The sequence below is a fragment of the Ammospiza nelsoni genome, chromosome 1 (genome assembly GCF_027579445.1).
Source record: "Ammospiza nelsoni isolate bAmmNel1 chromosome 1, bAmmNel1.pri, whole genome shotgun sequence".
NCBI classification, from domain to species: domain Eukaryota; kingdom Metazoa; phylum Chordata; class Aves; order Passeriformes; family Passerellidae; genus Ammospiza; species Ammospiza nelsoni.
Genome location: NC_080633.1, coordinates 155,077,594 through 155,096,464, shown reverse-complemented (window position 1 = coordinate 155,096,464; position 18,871 = coordinate 155,077,594). Strand labels below are relative to the sequence as shown.

Here is an 18,871-nt window from a genome sequence, read left to right as displayed (position 1 = left end):
TTTCTATTCCCATTTCCCATTCCCAGCCCCGTTCCCAGCAGGATGAGCAGGGATCAGGGCAGGACCCAGGCACTCACGTGCCACTGGCAGATTTTCCAGTGCCATTTCCCATTCCCATTCCCAGCCCCATTCCCAGTGGGATGAGCAGTCACTCACGTGCCACTGGCTCTTGTCCTCGTTCAGCTCCATGTTGCACTGCATCTGCACCACCTGCAAGAGCCCAGCTGGGATCAGGCTGGGCACGGCCCCTGTGCCCCTGGCAGCCCTTTGGAATTCCTACAGGAACCCCAAATTCCTACAGGAGCCCCAAATTCCTGTCCTGGCTCTCTCTGCCTGTGGACAGCCCTTTGGAATTCCTACAGGAACCCCAAATTCCTACAGCAACCCCAAATTCCTGTCCTGGCTCTCTCTGCCTGTGGACAGCCCTTTGGAATTCCTACAGGAACCCCAAATTCCTACAGGAGCCCCAAATTCCCATCCCAGCTCTCCCTGGGCTGACAGGAGAGGTGTCCCTGTGGCAGGGGTGGCAGCAGGGCAGGTCTGTCCCCACCTGCAGCTGCCCTGGAGCTCCCTCACTGTCACTGACGTGTTTTATGAAAAATCCTTTGTGTTTTATTGAAAATCCTTTCCTTAGGATTTTTCCTCCTGAGAAGCTGCGAGGCCTCAGAAACAAAATGTAAACAATTATTATCTGCTGCTGTGGAATGCAACAGGTGCATCTGTGATTGGTCTCATGTGGTTGTTTCTGATTAGTGGCCAATCACAGTCAGCTGTGTCAGACTCTCTGGTCAGTCACAAGATTTTATTATCATTCCTTTTCCCTTCCTTTTTCCTTTCCTGTTTCCTTTTTCCTTTCCTGTTCCCCTTTCCTGTTCGCTTTCCTTTTTCCATTTTCCCTTTTCCTCCTTTTCCTTTTCCTTTCCTTTTTCCTTTTTCTCACCTTCCTGGTCTCCACGTCGAAGGGCTCTGGCGTGGGGGTTTTGGCTTTCTGTGGGTCCTCCGGGGGCTGGGACAGGGCTCGGGGCAGCGCGTGGGGCCGGGAGGCGGCAAAGTTCATCAGGGGGTAAATCCCGTTCCTGGGGAGACACCGAGGGGACACGAGGAGGATGACGTCCCCTGGCAGGGCTGGGGACACCAGGGGGCAGCAGGACACCCCCAGGTCCCCATCCCAACGCCACAGCCGGGGGGGCGGCTCTCACACCCACCTGACGTCCTCCAAGAACTTGTCCAGCTCCAGGAAGGAAACTTCGGAGTACCTGGGCAGGGAACAGGTATGGGGAGTCAGGGGGATCAGGGGGGTGCAGAGGGGTCCAGGAGGGTCAGGGCGGCTCCAGGGGGCTGCTGCCCATGGCAGGGGGGTCTCCAGGCTCTGGGGGGGGGGGGGGTCTCTGGGCTGGGGTCTCCAGACTGGGGGGGGTCTCCAAGCTCTGGGGGGGTCTCAAAGCTGGGGCTCTCCAGGCTTGGGGGTCTCCAGGCTCTGGGGGGGGGGGGGGTCTCTGGGCTGGGGTCTCCAGACTGGGGGGGCTCTCCAAGCTCTGGGGGGGTCTCAAAGCTGGGGGCTCTCCAGGCTTGGGGGTCTCCAGGCTCTGGGGACTCCAGGGTGGGGGGGGGTCTCTAGGCTGGGGAGTCTCCAGGCCCTGGGGGTCTCCAGGTTCTGTAGGGGTCTCAGGGCTGGGGGGTCCTCCCTCCTCACCTCCACTGCACCGCGGGCCGCCCCTCCCTGCGGATCTCGGCCATCACCATGTTCAGGTCCAGCTCCTTGATCTTCTCCTCCACCACGTTCTCGGGCATCAGATCTGGGGCACAGGCACAGGGGGAATGAGGGTCCTGCAGTCCCTTCCCCATCCTGACCATTCCCAGCTCTGTTCTCCATCCTGACCATTCCCAGCTCTGTTCCCCATTCTGACCATTTCCAGCTCTGTTCCCCATTCTGACCATTCCCAGCTCTGCCCCTGGCTCTCTGCTCCACCCTGACCCTTCCCATCCCTCCCCAGCTGCCAGGGCCCAGGCTCAGCCCCAGCACTCACACTGGTGGTTGATGAAGCAGTGAGCTGCCAGCAGCTTCAGCGAGTGCACCTCGAAGAGCACACGGTGGAACAGGAGGCTGTTGGCGCTGGGGCGCCGGTCGGGGTTCAGGGTCAGGCAGGACAGGATGAACTCCTGGGGCACAGCAGGGCCAGGGGGTCAGCAGGGCTGGGCAGTGCCCTTCTGCTCACACAGGGATCCTGGCGTCACTGGGACAGAGCTCACGGAGCTGCCCCCGTGCCCCATCCCGGCCCTGTCCCCAGCTCTCAGTGCCCATTCACCCCTTGGACTCTCCAACCTTCCCTGGGCAGCTCCTGACCCCCTTTCCATGGGGAAATTCCTGCTGTGTCCCCCTTGAGCTCCCCTGGCCATTCCCTCTCCTCCTGTCCCCGTTCCCTGGGATAAATCACAGATCCCCCCTGGCTGTCCCCTGTCACAGACATCTTTCATGAAAAATCATTTTCTTAGGATTTTCCCTCCTGAGAAGCTGAAAGGCCTCAGGAACAAAATGCAAACAATGGTTATCTGCTGCTCTGGAATGCAACAGGTGCATCTGTGATTGGTCTCATGTGGTTGTTTCTAATTAATGGCCAATCACAGTCAGCTGGCTTGGACACAGAGCCCGAGCCACAAGCCTTTGTTATCATTCCTTCTTATTCTATTCTTAGCTGGCCTTCTGAGGAAATCCTTTCTTCTATTCTTTTAGTATAGTTTTAATGTAATATATATCATAAAATAATAAATCAGCCTTCTGAAACATGGAGTCAGATCCTCATCTCTTCCCTCATCCTCAGAGCCCTGTGAACACCACCACAGTCCCCTCCTGGCAGGAGCTGTGCAGAGCCACAAGGGCCCCCCTGATCCCCCTTTTCTCCACCCTGAGCCCCTCCCCAGTTCCCCCAGACCCTTCCCCAGCCTTGTTCCCTCCCCTGGGCACATTCCAGCCCCTCCATGTCCCCACCTGGGCACCCCAGACCTGCCCCAGGACCGGAGGTGCCCCAGCAGTGCCAGCACAGGGGGCACTGCCCTGGGACTGGCTTGGACCCCATTCCCCAGGAGATGCACCCAAAGGGAGCAGGAGCCCCAGGACACTCAGGGACAGGGGCAGGGACAGCAGGGACAGGGCCAGAGCCCACCTGCACCCACTGGGAGCTGGCAGGAGGGGATTTGCACCCAGGGGTGACACAGGACAGGGATTCAGCCCCAGCAGTGACTCAGGACAGGGACTGTCCCCAGCAATGACACAGGACACAGATTTGTCCCCAGAAGTGACCCAGGACAGGGATTGTCCCCAGGGGTCACACAGGACAGGGTCTGTCCCCTCAGGTCCCCAAGCCCCCTCACCCTCATGTTGGGGTCATCCAGGGAGTGCCGGGCCCGCGCAATCGCCTCCTCCGACACCCGCGTGTCCCCGTTGGTCTGGATCTCCAGCACGGCCATCTGACAGGGACAGGGACAGGAACGGGGGGTTACAGGGACAGGAACAGGGACAGGGACAGGCTGGGGGGTGATAGGGACAGGGACATGGCCATCTGACAGGGACAGGGATGGGGGGTTACAGGGACAGGAACAGGGACAGGGACACGGCCATCTGACAGGGACAGGAACAGGGACAGGCTGGGGGGTGACAGGGACAGGGACATGGCCATCTGACAGGGACAGGGACAGGAACGGGGGGTTACAGGGACAGGGACAGGAACAGGGACAGGCTGGGGGGTGACAAGGACAGGGACAGCAACAGGGACACGGCCATCTAACAGGGACAGGGACGGGGGGTTACAGGAACAGGGACAGGGACGGTGGGTAACAGGGACAGGGACAGCAACAGGGACATGGCCATCTGACAGGGACAGGGATGGGGGGTTACAGGGACAGGGACAGGGGACATGGCCATCTGACAGGGACAGGGATGGGGGGTTACAGGGACAGGGACAGGAACAGGGACAGGGACGGGGGTTTACAGGGACAGGGACAGGGGACATGGCCATCTGACAGGGACAGGGACAGGCTGGGAGGTTACAGGGACAGGGATAGGGACATCTGACAGGGACAGGGACATGGTAGTCTGGGGGGCTCCAGGGACAGGGACAGGCTGGGGGGTGACAGGGACATCGCCATTTGACAGGAGACAGGGACACGGGACAGTCCTGGGGGGGCTCCAGGGACAGGGGACGGGGACAGGACCCAGCAGGGACAGGGACATCTGGGGGAGCTCCAGTGGACAGGGACAGGGCAGGGGGGCTCCAGAGGACAGGGACAGCACAGGGACAGAGGACATGCCCAGCCGGTGACACCTCCTGACAGGCTCCCAGGGTTCCCAGGCCCCTTCCCGCACCTCCAGCGCGCACATCCCGAAGGAGAAGATGTCCACGGCCGTCCCGTCTGCCTTCTCTGGGGAGGAGAGGGACGTGGGGCAGAGCTCAGGGCTAGAGCGCACCAGGGCAGCCCACCTGGGCAGCCACACCTGGGCACCCTCACCCCATCCCCACCTGGATACCCTCAACCCATCCCCACTTAGATACCCTTGGGACATCCCATCCCCGTGGGCAGACACTACTGCCCTCACCTGTTCCCACCTGTTCTCCCCTGCCCTCACCTGTTCCCACCTGTGTCCCCTCCCCTCCCCTGCCATCCTTGGCTGTGCAGCCCCCGTGCCCATTCCTGTTCCCCTTCCCCGTGCCCGCTCCCCGTGCAGCCTCCCAGTGCCCCGTTCCCCATTCCCTGTTCCTGTTCCCATTTCGTGTTCCCATTCCCTGTGCCTGTGCCCATTCCCTGTTCCCATTCCCATTCCAATTCTCTGTTCCTGTGCCTGTGCCCGTGCCCTTTCCCGTTCCATTCCTGTTCCCGTTCCCATTCCCCATTCCCCGTTCCCATCCCCATTTCCTGTGCCCATTCCCGTTCCCCATTCCCGTTCCTGTGCCCATTCCTGTTCCCGTTCCCGTACCTGTTCCCATGGCCATTCCCTGTTCCCGTTCCTGTTCCCATTCTCTGTTGCCGTTGCTGCTCCCGGTTCCCGGTCCCATTCCCATTACTGTTCCCATTCCCCATTCCTGTTCCTGTTCCCGTTCCCCATTCCCATCCCTACTCCCATTCCCATCCCCGTTCCTGTTCCCCATTCCCGATTCCCATTCCCATCCCCATCCCCATTCCCATTCCCATTCCCTGTTCCCCGTCCCTGTGTCCTATTCACTCCAGTCCCCACTCACAGCCGTATTCCGGGGGGAAGAAGTGCAGGTTCCGCAGCTCCCATTCCCCATTCCCCTGTTCCCATTCACGTTCCCATTCCCATTCCCATTCCCATTTCCCCATTCCCATTTCCCCATTCCCATTTTCACATTCACGGCCATATTCCGGAGGGAAGAAGTGCAGGTTCTGCAGCTCTCATTCCCCATTCCCCATTCCCATTTCCCCATTCCCCATTCCCATTTCCCCATTCCCATTCCCCACTCACGGCCATATTCCAGAGGGAAGAAGTGCAGGTTCCGCTGCTCCCATTCCCCATTCCCCTGTTCCCATTCCCGTTCCCATTTCCCCGTTCCCATTTCCCCATTCCCATTTCCCCATTCCCCATTCCCATTTCCCCATTCCCATTCCCCACTCACGGCCATATTCCAGAGGGAAGAAGTGCAGGTTCCGCTGCTCCCATTCCCCATTCCCCTGTTCCCATTCCCGTTCCCATTTCCCCGTTCCCATTTCCCCATTCCCATTTCCCCTGTTCCCATTCCCATTTCCCCATTCCCATTCCCCACTCACGGCCATATTCTGGAGGGAAGACATGCAGGTTCCGCTTCTCCCATTCCCCATTCCCCTGTTCCCATTCCCGTTCCCATTCCCGTTCCCATTTCCCCATTCCCATTTCCCCATTCCCCACTCACGGCCGTATTCCGGAGGGAAGAAGTGCAGGTTCCGCTTCTCCCATTCCCCATTCCCCTGTTCCCATTTCCCCATTCCCACTTCCCCATTCCCCACTCACGGCCGTATTCCGGAGGGAAGAAGTGCAGGTTCCGCTGCTCCCATTCCCCATTCCCCTGTTCCCATTCCCGTTCCCATTTCCCCATTCCCATTTCCCCATTCCCATTTCCCCATTCCCATTTCCCCGTTCCCCACTCACGGCCGTATTCCGGAGGGAAGAAGTGCAGGTTCCGCTGCTCCTCGCGCTCGATCCTCATGGGGCTGCGCAGATCGTCCGGGAGCGCTGGGGAGAGAGAGAGGGGCACGGGCTGAGGGGCTGAGAGTGCCCACCCTGAGTGTGCCCACCCTGGGAGTGCCCACCTGAGTGTGCCAACCCAGGACAGTGCCCACCTGAGAGCGCCCACCCTGGGAGTGCCCATCTGTCAGTGTGCCCATCTGTGGGGGTCTGTGAGTGCCCACCCATGAGAGTGCCCACCTGGGAGAGTGCCCAGCCATGAGTGTGCCCACCACTGGGATCAGCGTGTGCCCACCCATGGGGTCTGAGGGGGTCTGTGCCCCTGCCCACCTCTGGGGGTCTCTGTGTGTGCCCACCTGTGGGGTATGAGGGGGGATCTGTGCCCCTGCCCACCCCGTGCCAGGAGCCCCCTCTGCTCCCACCCAGCAGCCGTTCCCGGTGGAATGGAGGGGCCCCCTCCCCACGGACCCCACAGCCATGCTTCGTGCCTGGTGCCCCCTCCCCAGACAGCCCACCCCCCGTGTTCCTGGTGGGTCTGGGGGCTGCAGGGGTGCCCCCAGGGCAGGGGGTGGCCGAAGCGGGGGTCACTCACCGTTGGCAAACACCCGGTGCCAAACTGCCAGGGCAAGACAGGTCGGGGGGAAAGGAAAGGGCACAGCGAGGTTGGCACCCCAAAAAGGGACCCTGCCCCTGTCTGCCCAGGACCCCCTCCAGGACCCCCCCCACCCCCTTCCTCCTGCCAACCCCCCTTTGACCCTTCAGACCCCTCGGACGCCCTTGGATCCCCCAGGCCCCCCAACCCCCCAGACCCCTGTGCCCCCCTCAGGCTCCCAGACCCATGTGACCTCCCACCCCCCTGTGACACCCCCCAGTCCCCTATGAACCCTGTGACACCCCAGACTCCCCCACAGCCCCCCAGATCCCTGTGACCCCCCCAGCCCTCTGTGCGCCCCCAGACCCCCCATCCCCTGTGCCCCCCAGCCCCCGTGCCCCCCCGGTGCCCCCCTGTGCCCCCCGGGCGCACCGGAGCCGATCTTGACGAGCCCGTTGTGCTGGATGAACACGGTGTCACTGGTCAGGTTCCCGTGGATGATGGGGGGATCACAGGAGTGCAGGAAACTGGGGGGCACAGGGGGCATGGGGGGGTCATAGGTGGGCATGGGGGGCATAGGGCACATGGGGGGGCACAGGGGGGTCACAGGGGGCAGGGGGGCACAGGGGCAGAGGGGGGTACAAGGGGGGTCACAGGGGGGTCACAGGAGTGCAGGAAACTGGGGAGGCACAGGGGGGGCATGGGGGGCACAGGGGAGGCACACAGGGGGCACACGTGGTACAGGGGGCACACAGGGGCACACATGGGGGGCACAGAGTGTGCTGAGCTCTGCCCGCAGCCCCGCAGCCCTCAGGGCAGGGTTTGGAGCTGCAGGAGCTGCAGGAGCCTCACCTGAGAGCTGAGAGGATTTGGGTGCACCAGCGCTTCCAGGCCTGGGGAGGGGACAGGGGGACATGGCTGTGTCATGGGGACAGGGACAGGGAGAGCCCCCTGTGCCCTGCCAGCCCCTCCCAGGGCCAGGGACACTCAGAGCCCCCTCCCCAGAGGGACCGTGGTGTCCCCGGGGCTCACCCGGGCGTTCATGGCCTTGTGGTTCTTCTTGGTTTTCTTCAGGAACTGCTTGAGGCTCCCCGAGGACACGTACTCTGTGATGAAAATGACCTGGGGGGGCATGGGGGAGGGGGGGGTCAGCTGCCTCCAGAGCACCCCAGAGGCCCCTCAGATCCCACCCATGGCCCCCCAGACCCCCCCAGTCTCCCAGTGCCCCTCAGTGCCCCCTAAAGGACCCCACACCCCTCAGACGCCCCCATACCCCCCAGACCCCCCAGAGCCCCCAGAGCCCCCTGAGGTCCCCCAGAGGCCTCCAGACCCCCCCAGTGCCTCCCAGACCCCGAGCCCAAGCTCCCCCAGACCCCCCAGTGACCCCCAGTGACCCTTAGTGCCCCCCTAGACCCCCAAAGCCCCCCCAGCCGTACCCGGGCCTTGCTGTCCCTGACGTCCAGCCAGTACTTGTGCAGTTTGACGATGTTGGGGTGATCCACCAGCACCAGCTGCTCAAACATGGTCTGGATCTTCTCCTGGGGGCACAGGGGAGGGGCACAGGGCACACGTGAGGGGCTGGCACAGGAAAGGGGGGCACAGGTGAGGGGCTGGGGGTACAGGGCACAGGTGAGGGAGGGCACAGGTGAGGGGCACAGGTGAGGGGCTGGCATGGTCTGGATCTTCTCCTGGGGGCAGGGGAGGGGCACAGGGGAGGGGCACAGGGCACAGGTGAGGGGGGGCACGGGTGAGGGGGGCACAGGTGAGGGGGGCACAGGGCACAGGTGAGGGGCTGGCACAGGCAAGACAGATGAGGTGGAAGCTCCTGACACACAGAAGCTCCTGGCATGGGCAGGGCAGGTGAGGTGGGAGCGTCTGGGTGCACAGGGCACAGGTGAGGGGCTGGCATGGGCAGCACAGATGAGGGGGAGCTCCTGGCATGGGCAGGGCACCCCAAGCTCTGGGGATGCCCCAGGGCCTGCTCTGGGCTCTCTGGAAGCAGCCATGGATCCTGCCAGGCTGTGCCAGGCCATGCCAGGCTGTGCTAGGGGACAGAGCTGTGCCAAGCCGTGCCAGGCCGTAGCAGGCTGAGCCAGGTTGTGCCAGGCCGTTCCAGGCTGTGCCAGGCCATACCAGGCCATACCAGGCCGTGCCAGGGGGCAGAGCCCTGCCAGGCTGTACCAGGCCATGCCAGGCCATGCCAGGCCGTGCCAGGCCGTGCCAGGCCATGCCAGGCTGTTCCAGGCCGTGTCCTCACCTCGTGAGCTTTGAAGGCCTTCCTGTCAGTGAAGAGCAGCTCGTTCCACACCACCTCCACGCCCTCCTCGGTGTCCATGGCCAGGAAGGTGCTCTGGATGCCAGGCATGTTCCCCTGGTTCACCTGGGGGCACAGGGGGGGTCAGGCCAGGCTGGCACTGCCTGCTGCGCGGGCACCTCCAAAAATACCAAACTTCTGTTCAGGAACGGCCTGATCAGGAACAGGCACCCCAAAAATACCAAATTTCTGTTCAGGAACGGCATGATCAGAAACAGACCCCAAAAATACCAAACTTCTGTTCAGCAATGGCCTGATCAGAAACAGGCCCCAAAAATATCAAATTTCTGTTCAGGAATGGCCTGATCAGGAACAGACCCCAAAAATACCAAATTTCTGCAATCACCTCTGTGTCACTGGCAGAGCACTGAGCGCTCCCACAGTCACTGACAACGACACTTTCCACAGCAAATGCACAAATAAATACATAAAAACATAAATAAAGACACCAAAAATACTAAATGGACCAGCAGGACCCCCCTGCAGTCACCTCCATGGCACTGGCACAGCACTGAGTGCTCCCACAGTCACTGACAGTGAATGCACAAATAAATACACAAATAATTACATCAAAAATAATAAATGATCCAGGAGGAACCCCCTGGTTTGGGAGGTGCACTGTGAGCAGAGCTCACTGCAGTCACCTCTGTGCACAGCAAATGCACAAATAAATACATAAACAAATACATTAAAAGTGATAAATGGACTGGCAGGAACAGGAACCCCCTGGTCTTGGAGGTCTGAGCTCATTGCAGTCACCGCCCTGCACAGCAAATGCACAAATACATAAAAACACAAATAAATACACAAAAAATAATAAATGAACCAGCAGGAGGTGCACTGTGAGCAGAGCTCATTGCAGTCACCTCTGTGTCACTGAGTGCTCCCACAATCACTGACACAGACACTTCCCACAGCAAATGCTCAAATAAAATAAAATAAAATAAACAAACAAATAAACAAACAAATAAACAAAATTATAAATAAATAAATAAATAAATAAATAAATAAATAAATAAATAAATAAATAAATAAAATACATTAAAAATTATAAATGGACTGGCAGGAACACCCTGCTCTGGGAGGTGCGCTGTGAGCAGAGCTCATTGCAGTCACCTCTGTGTCACTATGAGTTCTCTCACAGTCACTGACACTGACACTTCCCACAGCAAATGCACAAATAAATACACAACTAAATACACAAAAAATAATAAATGAACCAGCAGGAGGTGCACTGTGAGCAGAGCTCACTGCAGTCACCTCTGTGTCACTGTGAGTGCTCCCACAGTCACTGACACAGACACCTCCCACAGCAAATGCACAAATAAATACATAAAAACATAAATAAATACATAAAAATAATAAATGAACCAGCAGGAACAGGAGCCCCTGCTCTGGGAGGTGCACTGTGAGCAGAGCTCACTGCAATCACCTCTGTGTCACTGTGTTTCCACAGTCACTGACACCAACACTTCCCACAGCAAATGCACAAATAATAAATAAATATGTAAATAAATGCACAAAAAATAATAAATGAACCTGCAGGAACCCCCACCCTGTTAGGTGAACTGTGAGCAGAGCTCATTGCAATCACCTCTGTGTCACTGGTAGAGCACTGAGTGCTCCCACAATCACTGACATCCACACTTCCCATAGCAAATGCACAAATAATTACATAAATAAATATACAAAAATAATAAATGGACTTGCAGAACCCCCTGGTTTGGGAGGTGCACTGTGAGCAGAGCTCACTGCAGTCACCTCTGTGTCGCTGTGAGTGCTCCTACAACCACTGATGCCGAGACTTCCCACAGCAAATGCACAAATAAACACATAAATAAATACATAAAAATTAATAAATGAACCTGCAGGAACCCCCTGCAATCACCTCCATGGCACTGGCACAGCACTGAGTGCTCCCACAGTCACTGACACCAACACCTCCCACAGCAAATGCACAAATAAATACACAAAAATAACCAATGAGCCTGAACCTGATTCCTGCCCAGGAACAACAGGGTCCCCATGCTCTTACAGCACTCCCTGCCACAGTCACCGATTTAGAAACGCAGCCTTTTTGGGGTGAAGGTCTCTGGAGAGGCTCTGGCTGGGAACTGGAGCTGGAGCCGATCTCCAGCCAGTGCTGTGGGCCAGGAGGCAGCAGCAGAAGTGTCAGGAACTCAGTGTCAGAACTCGGGAATTTCCTCTGAAGAGTTGGAACCCAGGAAATTCCTCTGACTGCCCTGAGACCCTGGCAGGGCGCTCAGAGACCTTGGCACCCGGTCAAAACCACCTGGGCCTTCGATTTTAACCCATGGAAACAATTACCAACTTTGTGTGAGGATTTACAAGCCACGAGGGTTCAAGCAGAACGTTAGTGAATTTATCACAGGGAGAAAAAGTAGAATTTTAAAAGATTTTAGAAAAAGTTCAAAAAACTTCTTAAAAGAATCTAAGCATGTTCTGTCTTTCTCCTTCTTCTTAGCCTCCATCTCCTGCTGTGATGGTGGCATTTTTGGATTGGTTTAGTGTAGAGACAGACTGTCTAACATAAGTAAACGTATTAGAAAATTATTGTTAATAAAATACATGTGGTTTTTAGTATAAAAAGATAACAGCGCCCTGAGGGCAGTCAGTGTGCCATGAAAAAATCTCAGCAAGTCAAAGGAAGCAAATGTATTAAAAAAGAGGAAATAACCTGGAGCTGGTGCTGAGCTGGCCCTGCGACTCCTCAGGGGGGGGGCAGGGACTGTGACAGTCCTGTCCCCAGCCCTGCACACCTGTCCCAGAGCTACCCACACCTGCACTGCCCAGGGAACATCAGGGCTGGGCAAATTAGAGAAAATCAGGGGCGGGGAAAGCAGAGAAATTCAGGTGTGAGGAAAGCCATAGAAAATCAGGCGTGGGCAAAGCAAAGCCACCACATCACCTGTGAGCATCCTGAGGAGCCCCAGAACCTGTCCAGGAGCTTCCCATATCCAGGGGCCACAGATCCCCACCCCAGGGGCAGCTCTGCAGGTGTGACCTCCATAGGTGTCACCTCCGCAGGTGTGACCTCTGAAAGTGTGACCTCTGCAGGTATGAACTCTGCAGGTGTCACTTCCTCAGGTGTCACCTTCACAGGTGTCACCTCCACAGGTGACATCCTGCATGGACCCTTCTGCTCCCCAGACCAGCCACAGCCACCAGGACCCATCTCCAGTCCAGGTAAAACCCCCGAGGCACCTGGCTCAAACCCCAGCCCACGACAGGCTCATGGTAGAAGCAGAGGTGCCCTCAAAGCATCCCAGCGACCCCAAAGCATCCCAGTGGGATTGGGACTGCAGCCCCCACCCACTCCTGCCCTTCCTGTGGGGCTGGGGGCACTCCAGGGGGGGTCTGTGCACCCTAGGACTGATTCCAGTGCCAGGGGGCTCCTTCTGCCACTGGGGTTCATCCACTGGCCAGGTTTGGGGTTCATCCCACTGGCTGGGTTTGGGGTTCATGCCACTGCTGGGGTTCATCCCACTACCTGGGTTCAGGGCTGGTCCTGCAGCCAGGGCTGGCCCCGCTGCGGGGGTTCATGCCACCGGCCAGGTTTGGGGTTTATCCCACTGGCAGGGTTTGGGGTTCATCTACTGCCCGGGTTCGGGGCTGATCCTGCAGCCAGGGCTGGGCCCCGCGGGGCTCGGGGCAGCCGTGGCGCCCAGCACCCCCGGCTCGTTAGCAGGGCACGCCCAGGCAGTTCACGGTTCATGTTGTAGCCACACAAAGCACCTCTGTTCCTCCTCCACCTCTGTTCCACCTCCCGCCCGGCACGGGCTCCGCTCAGAGCCCGGCAGGGACGGGAGAGACACGGGCACAGCCTTCCCAGTGATCCCAGTGCTCCCAGTAACTCCAGTGACCCCAGTGATCCCAGCGATTCCAGTGATCCCAATGACCCCAGCGATCCCGGTGATCCCAGTAACTCCAGTGACCCCAGTGATCCCAGTGCACAGCCAGAGTGGGAACCGCAGAATTGTCTTGGAATCACAGTTTTGGACTGGGGGGACCTTAAAGCCTAGCTGGTCCTGGTCCCTCCCAGCTCCAAAAAAGCTCTTTCCGGGCCCCAGGACCATCCTGGCGCTCAGGACTGGGGCAGAGGATCTGCTGGGATCTGGGATCTCAGCTCAAGTAGTGGGACCAGTGCCAGGATCTGCTGGGATCCAGGATCTCAGCCCCAGGAGCGGGATCAATGCTGGGATCTGCCGGGATCCAGGATCTCAACCTGAGCAGTGGGACCAGTGCCAGCATCTGCCAGGATCTCAACCCAAGCAGTGGGATGAGCTCCAGGAATGGGATAATCCCCAGGAATGGATGAGCTCCAGGAGTGGGATGAATCCCAGGAATAAGATGAACCCCAGCAGTTGGACAAGCCCCAGCAAGGGGGTGAGCCCCAAACCTGAGCAGCGGATGAGCCCCAGCAGTGGGATGAGTCCCAGCAGTGGGATCAGTGCCAGGACCTGCCGGGATCCAGGATCTCAACCCCAGCAGTGAGATGAGCCCCAGCAGTGGGATCAGTGCCAGGATCTGCCAGGATCTGGGATCTCAGTAGGATGAACTCCCTGAGTGGGATGAGCCCCAGCAGTGGGACCAGTGCCAGGACCTGCCGGGATCCAGGAAGCTCTGGAACGTGTCAGGCCGGACCCTTCCCGGCTGCGTGTGGACACGAACGTGCTCCGCCTTGTGCTGAGTGAGAACAGAGCTGGTGATCATCACCAGCTGCTCCCGCTCTGAGCTCCGGCCCGGCCTCCATAAATAAATAAACAAGCGCGGCATTTTCCACACAGCCTGACGAAAGGCAGCGACGCAGGTCTCCAGGGTTTATGCCCTGTGGTTTATTCCCTGTGGTTTATCCCTAGGGTTTATTCCCCATGGTTCATCCCCCGTGGTTTATCCCCTGTGGTTCATCCCCCATGGTTTATTCCCATGGTTTATTCCCCGTGGTTCATCCCCCATGGTTTATCTGCCACGGTTTATCCCCATGACTTATCATTGTGGTGTATTCCCTGTGATTTATCCCTGTGATCAATCCCCAGTGCTTTATCCCCATGGTTTATCCCCGTGCTCTATCTCCAGTGGTTTATCCCCCATGGTTTATCCCCCGTGGTTTATCTCCCATGGTTCATTCCCCATGGTTTATCCCTGATGGTTTAGCCCCATGGTTTATCCCCCTGGTTTATCCCCATGGTTCATTCCCTGTGGTCTATTCCCCGTGGTTTATCTCCCGTGGTTCATCCCCGTGGTTTATCCCCCTGGTTTATCCCCGTGGTTTATCCCTGTGGTTCATCCCCGTGCTTTATCCCCCATGGTTTATCTCCATGGTTTATCCCTGTGGTTTATCCCCCGGGGTTTAACCCCCATGGCTTATCCACCACAGTTTATCCCGATGGTTTATCCCTGTGGTTGATCCCCAGTGGTTCATCCCCATGGTTTATCCCGCTCCCAGCAGCTCCATGTGCTGCTCGGCGCCGTTCCGGGAGCGCTCGGCCGGCGCCCGGAGCAGCCGCTGGGGACGGGGCAGGGCCGGTTCAGCGCCGGTTCAGCAAAGATTGGGTTGCAGCTTCCAAGCAATCGCTCCCTCCTGAGCCTTTCTCGTCAGCGAGCACTGAGCCAGGCCCGGGAACGGCTCAGGGATGGAGCTCTGGGGCCGGGGGAGCAGCTGGGGGATGGGGATGGGGATGGGGCTGAGCCAGGCCCGGGAACAGGCTCAGGGATGGAGCTCTGGGGCCGGGGGATGGGGCTGAGCCAGGCCCGGGAATGGGCTTGGGGCTGGAGCTCCGGGCCTGGGGCAGCAGCCAAGGGATGGGGCCAGGAATAACGAGGAGAGGAGGTTTTGCCCCCATGGTGGGGGGGCTGCGAGGTCCCTTCCCACCTGAACCACTCCATGGTTCTCCCCTCACGGTGTGCAGCGATTGTCCCAGCCCTTTGTACCCCCACGGCATTTGGGATTTGGGGGAGCACGGGGCCAAAGGGTGAACGTGGCGTGCCTGGAAAAACCCTGCGCAGGAAATGCCAGCCCCATGTCCACCCTGCTGTCCCAGGACACGGGGACACCAGGAGTGTGTCCCGCTCCCGGTGGGACATGGAGACACCCGGGAGTGTGTCCAACTCCTGGTGGGACACAGGGACACCCGGGAGTGTCTCCCGCTCCTGGTGGGACAGGGGAACACCTGGGAGTGTGTCCTGCTCCTGGTGGGACACCCTGGACTGTGTCTGGCTCCTGGTGGGACACAGGGACACCCCACAGGCAGCAGGGACAGGGGGAGCCCCAACTGTGCCCCTAAATCTCATGTCCCCTGGGCCACCCTTGTCCCCCAAACCCTGCATCCCCTGCCCTGACTGAGGCTGTCCCCGTCTGTGGCCCCAGGCAGGGCAGGCGCGGCTGTTGCAACACAGAAACCGCTTCAGAAAACACAGGAAAGCAAAAACACCGAGCTGGGAGTGCTGAGGCCCCAGGCAGGGACACCTAAGCAACGTCCTGCATGTCCCCAAGGGTCAGGGACACCTGAGCTGTGTCCTGCACGTCCCCAAGGGTCAGGGACACCTGAGCTGTGTCCTGCACGTCCCCAAGGGTCAGGGACACCTGAGACCTGTCCTGCACGTCCCCAAGGGTCAGGGACACCTAAGCTGTGTCCTGCACGTCCCCAAGGGTCAGGGATACCTGAGATGTGTCCTGCACGTCCCCAAGGGTCAGGGACACCTGAGGCGTGTCCTGCATGTCCCCGAGGGTCAGGGACACCTGAGCTGTGTCCTGCACGTCCCCAAGGGTCAGGGACACCTAAGCTGTGTCCTGCACATCCCCAAGGGTCAGGGATGGGGAGTGGCAGCACGGGCAGAGCCCACGGCCCCGGAGATGGGGGGTCACCAACCCCCTGTGGCCTGCCCTGTAGAAGGGGCTAACAGCGGGCCTGTTAGCTAAAAGAGCGAGAAGCTGAGAAGTAAGAAGCTGATAAATAGCTCTCTCCAAAGCTGTAACCAAAGAGACCGAGAGAAGAAAGAAAAGAGAACCTTGCAGCTAGATGAAGTAGTTTTAGAAAGTTAGTTAAAGTCACTATAACTTTTCACCAATACTATTATGTTGACTTATTGTAGCCAATAGTTAGAGCAGAAAAAGCATAAACAATTAGAAAGTGTATAAAAGTCAGCCATGTTCAATAATTAAGAGTTGCCAACTGAAACTGCTTGTAGTCTCTACTTTGTGTCGTGACTGCCTCGACAACGACACTGCCCGAGGGAAGGGGCTGTCACACCCCTGTCCCAGGTGACAGCACGCTCCAGGCTCCAGATCCTGCTCCAGGGCCCATCCAACACTGTGCCCAAGGGAAGGGGCTGTCACACCCCTGTCCCAGGCTCCCAGCCCCTGCTCCAGGCTCCAGCTCCTGCTCCAAGGGCTCCATCCAACACCGTGCCTGGTAAGGGGCTGTCACACATCCTGTCCCAGGCTCCAGCTCCTGCTCCAAGGGCTCCATCCAACACCGTGCCCGTGGTAAGGGGCTGTCACACCCCTGTCTTAGATTGGGAGAAAGCTCCAGGCTCCAGCTCCTGCTCCAGGCTCCAGCTCCTGCTCCAGGCCCCATCCAACCCCAGAGTGGCACCTGCGCCCCTCTGTGCCCAGCGAGGGCACCGGCAGCAGCACCAGGCCAGCACAGATGCCATCCCTCACTGGCAGTAGCCGTGCCCAGGGCTGGGCACAGCTCAGCCCCGCGGCGGTGCCAAGGGATCCGTGGTGCCAGACAAACCTGTTCTGTCCCTGCCATCCTGTTACACAACCAGCAGGTGAGGGCAAGGCAGTGGACGGAAAATATTTGGATTCCAGTGAAGCATTTGATCCTGTCTGCCACGAAGCTGTGAGCTCAGCACGAACCCAGCCAGGCACAGGGGGCACAGGGGGGCACAGGGGGGCACAACCGTGTGCCCCTCAGGCACTGCTGCCCCCTCAGGCCATCCTGGGCCATGGAGAACCAGCAGAGCTGAGGCAGAGAGCAGCAGGGCTGCCCTGTCACCCAGGAGAAGCACCTGAAGCAAAGTAGAAATTTTCCAGAGTAGAAATCTATTTTAATCTAGGTGAAATGCACATTTTGAGTTAAATCTGTAGCTTGCTGTTTAGTCTGACTGCCTGGTCTCACAGAAAACCTGTGCTCAGAGAAACTGCTTCAGCTGAAGGACAAGAGATAAGGGAGGAGAAAAGAAGCAGTCAAAGCAAAGCAACCTGACTCAAGAGCTCTTTCTGATAAAGAAGAATTAGCAGCAAGTGTCACTCAAAATCAGTAGAATGAATATGTATGAACCTATTGTGAAATTGCATACATATGTATTTGAGAGAGAGATTTAAAATAATCTGAAGTTGTCAGAAGTACACGTCATTTTAAAATATGATTCCCACACGCGTCCAGGGCGGTAATAAACATACCAGCTTTACAACGGCACAAAAGTTGTGGAGTTTGTTTGTTTGTTTCCACAAATCACACCCCAATGTGTGGCTGTGCCCAGGCCTGGAGAGCGGGCAGGGAAACTGAGTCAGGGACAGCCCACCGGGGTGGGCAGTGCCAGAGCTGCCCCACCAGGGCAGAAGGGGCACCCACAGCACCCAGCCCTTCTCCAGGGACCCTCCCTGTGACAGAACCATCAAAGTCCGGGGTGCTGTGGGTGGGAAGGGACCTCAGAGGTCACCTCGTTTAACCCTGTCCTGTCAGGGACATCTCCCACCAGCCCAGATCACCCCAAGCCCCATCCAGCATGGCCTTGGGCACGTCCAGGGATCTAGGGGCAGCCACAGCTGCTCTGGGAATTCCATTGCAACACCCTAACATCCTCATGGGGAAGAATCCCTTCCCAAAATCCCATCCATCCCAATATGTATCACTGCTCCCATTGCAACACCTCACCATCCTCATGGGCAGGAATTCCTTCCCAAATCCCATCACAGTATCTAACACTGCTCCCACTGCAACATCTCACCACCCTGACAGGGAGGAATTCCTTCCCAAAATCCCATCCCAAATCTATCACTGCTCCCATTCCGACACCCCACCACTCTGACAGGGAGGAATTCCTTCCCAAAATCCCATCCTTCTCTCATTCCAACACCTCACCACTCTCACAGGCAGGAGTTCCTTCCCAAATCCCATCACAGTATCTAACACTGCTCCCACTGCAACATCTCACCACCTTGACAGGGAGAAATTCCTTCTCAAAAATCCCATCCCAAAATCCCATCCCATATCGAGCACTGCTCTCATTCCAACACCCCACCACCCTGACAGGCAGGAATCCCTTCCCCAATCCCATCCTGCTCCCATTCCAACACCCCACCACCCTGACAGGCAGGAATCTCTTCCCCAATCCCATCCCATACCCAGCACTGCTCCCCGTGGGAGGGCTGGCAGCCTCTGCTTCCCCGTGTGCCCACGGCTGCCCTTCCCCGCTGCCCAGCAAACACTGCCCTCCCTGTTCTCATCCCTGTTCTCCGGCAAGGGGACACCCGAGTACTTTTCCACTGGCCTGAGCAGAGCCAGGGCAGCTCCTGCAGGGGCAGCAGCAGGGTTGGCATTTCCTGCTGCTCCCTGCCCGTGCCAGCACAGCTCCTGCAGGGGCAGCAGCAGCAGCAGCAGGGTTGGTGTTTATTTCCCAGCTCCCTGCCCATGCCAGGGCAGCTCCTGCAGGGCCAGCAGCAGCAGGGGCAGCAGCAGGGACAGCAGGCTTGGTGTATGCCAGGACAGCTCCTGCAGGGGCAGCAGCAGCAGCAGGGTTGGCATTTCCTGCTGCTCCCTGC

At 58.4% G+C, this 18,871-nt stretch overlaps 2 protein-coding genes across 3 annotated transcripts in view; one reads left to right on the top strand and one right to left on the bottom strand.

Moving 5' to 3' along the window:
• The window catches only part of LOC132078984 (NAD(P)(+)--arginine ADP-ribosyltransferase 2-like), a 348,971-nt gene that overhangs the window by 80,281 nt on the left and 249,819 nt on the right, over positions 1-18,871 (top strand). The gene's annotated exons all lie outside the window — the stretch shown is intronic.
• Positions 1-18,871, bottom strand: part of NRBP2 (nuclear receptor binding protein 2) — a 35,998-nt gene that overhangs the window by 3,646 nt on the left and 13,481 nt on the right. For both annotated transcript variants that reach the window (XM_059477901.1, XM_059477911.1), the window contains exons 2-15: positions 9,022-9,144; positions 8,201-8,302; positions 7,797-7,886; positions 7,617-7,657; positions 7,197-7,291; positions 6,765-6,788; positions 6,137-6,220; positions 4,361-4,416; positions 3,370-3,465; positions 2,028-2,160; positions 1,694-1,796; positions 1,206-1,256; positions 941-1,076; positions 157-210 (exon numbers count right to left, since the gene is read on the bottom strand). In XM_059477901.1, the coding sequence (XP_059333884.1) occupies positions 157-210; positions 941-1,076; positions 1,206-1,256; positions 1,694-1,796; positions 2,028-2,160; positions 3,370-3,465; positions 4,361-4,416; positions 6,137-6,220; positions 6,765-6,788; positions 7,197-7,291; positions 7,617-7,657; positions 7,797-7,886; positions 8,201-8,302; positions 9,022-9,144 (1,188 nt within the window). The remainder of the gene's footprint in view (positions 1-156; positions 211-940; positions 1,077-1,205; positions 1,257-1,693; positions 1,797-2,027; positions 2,161-3,369; positions 3,466-4,360; positions 4,417-6,136; positions 6,221-6,764; positions 6,789-7,196; positions 7,292-7,616; positions 7,658-7,796; positions 7,887-8,200; positions 8,303-9,021; positions 9,145-18,871) is intronic.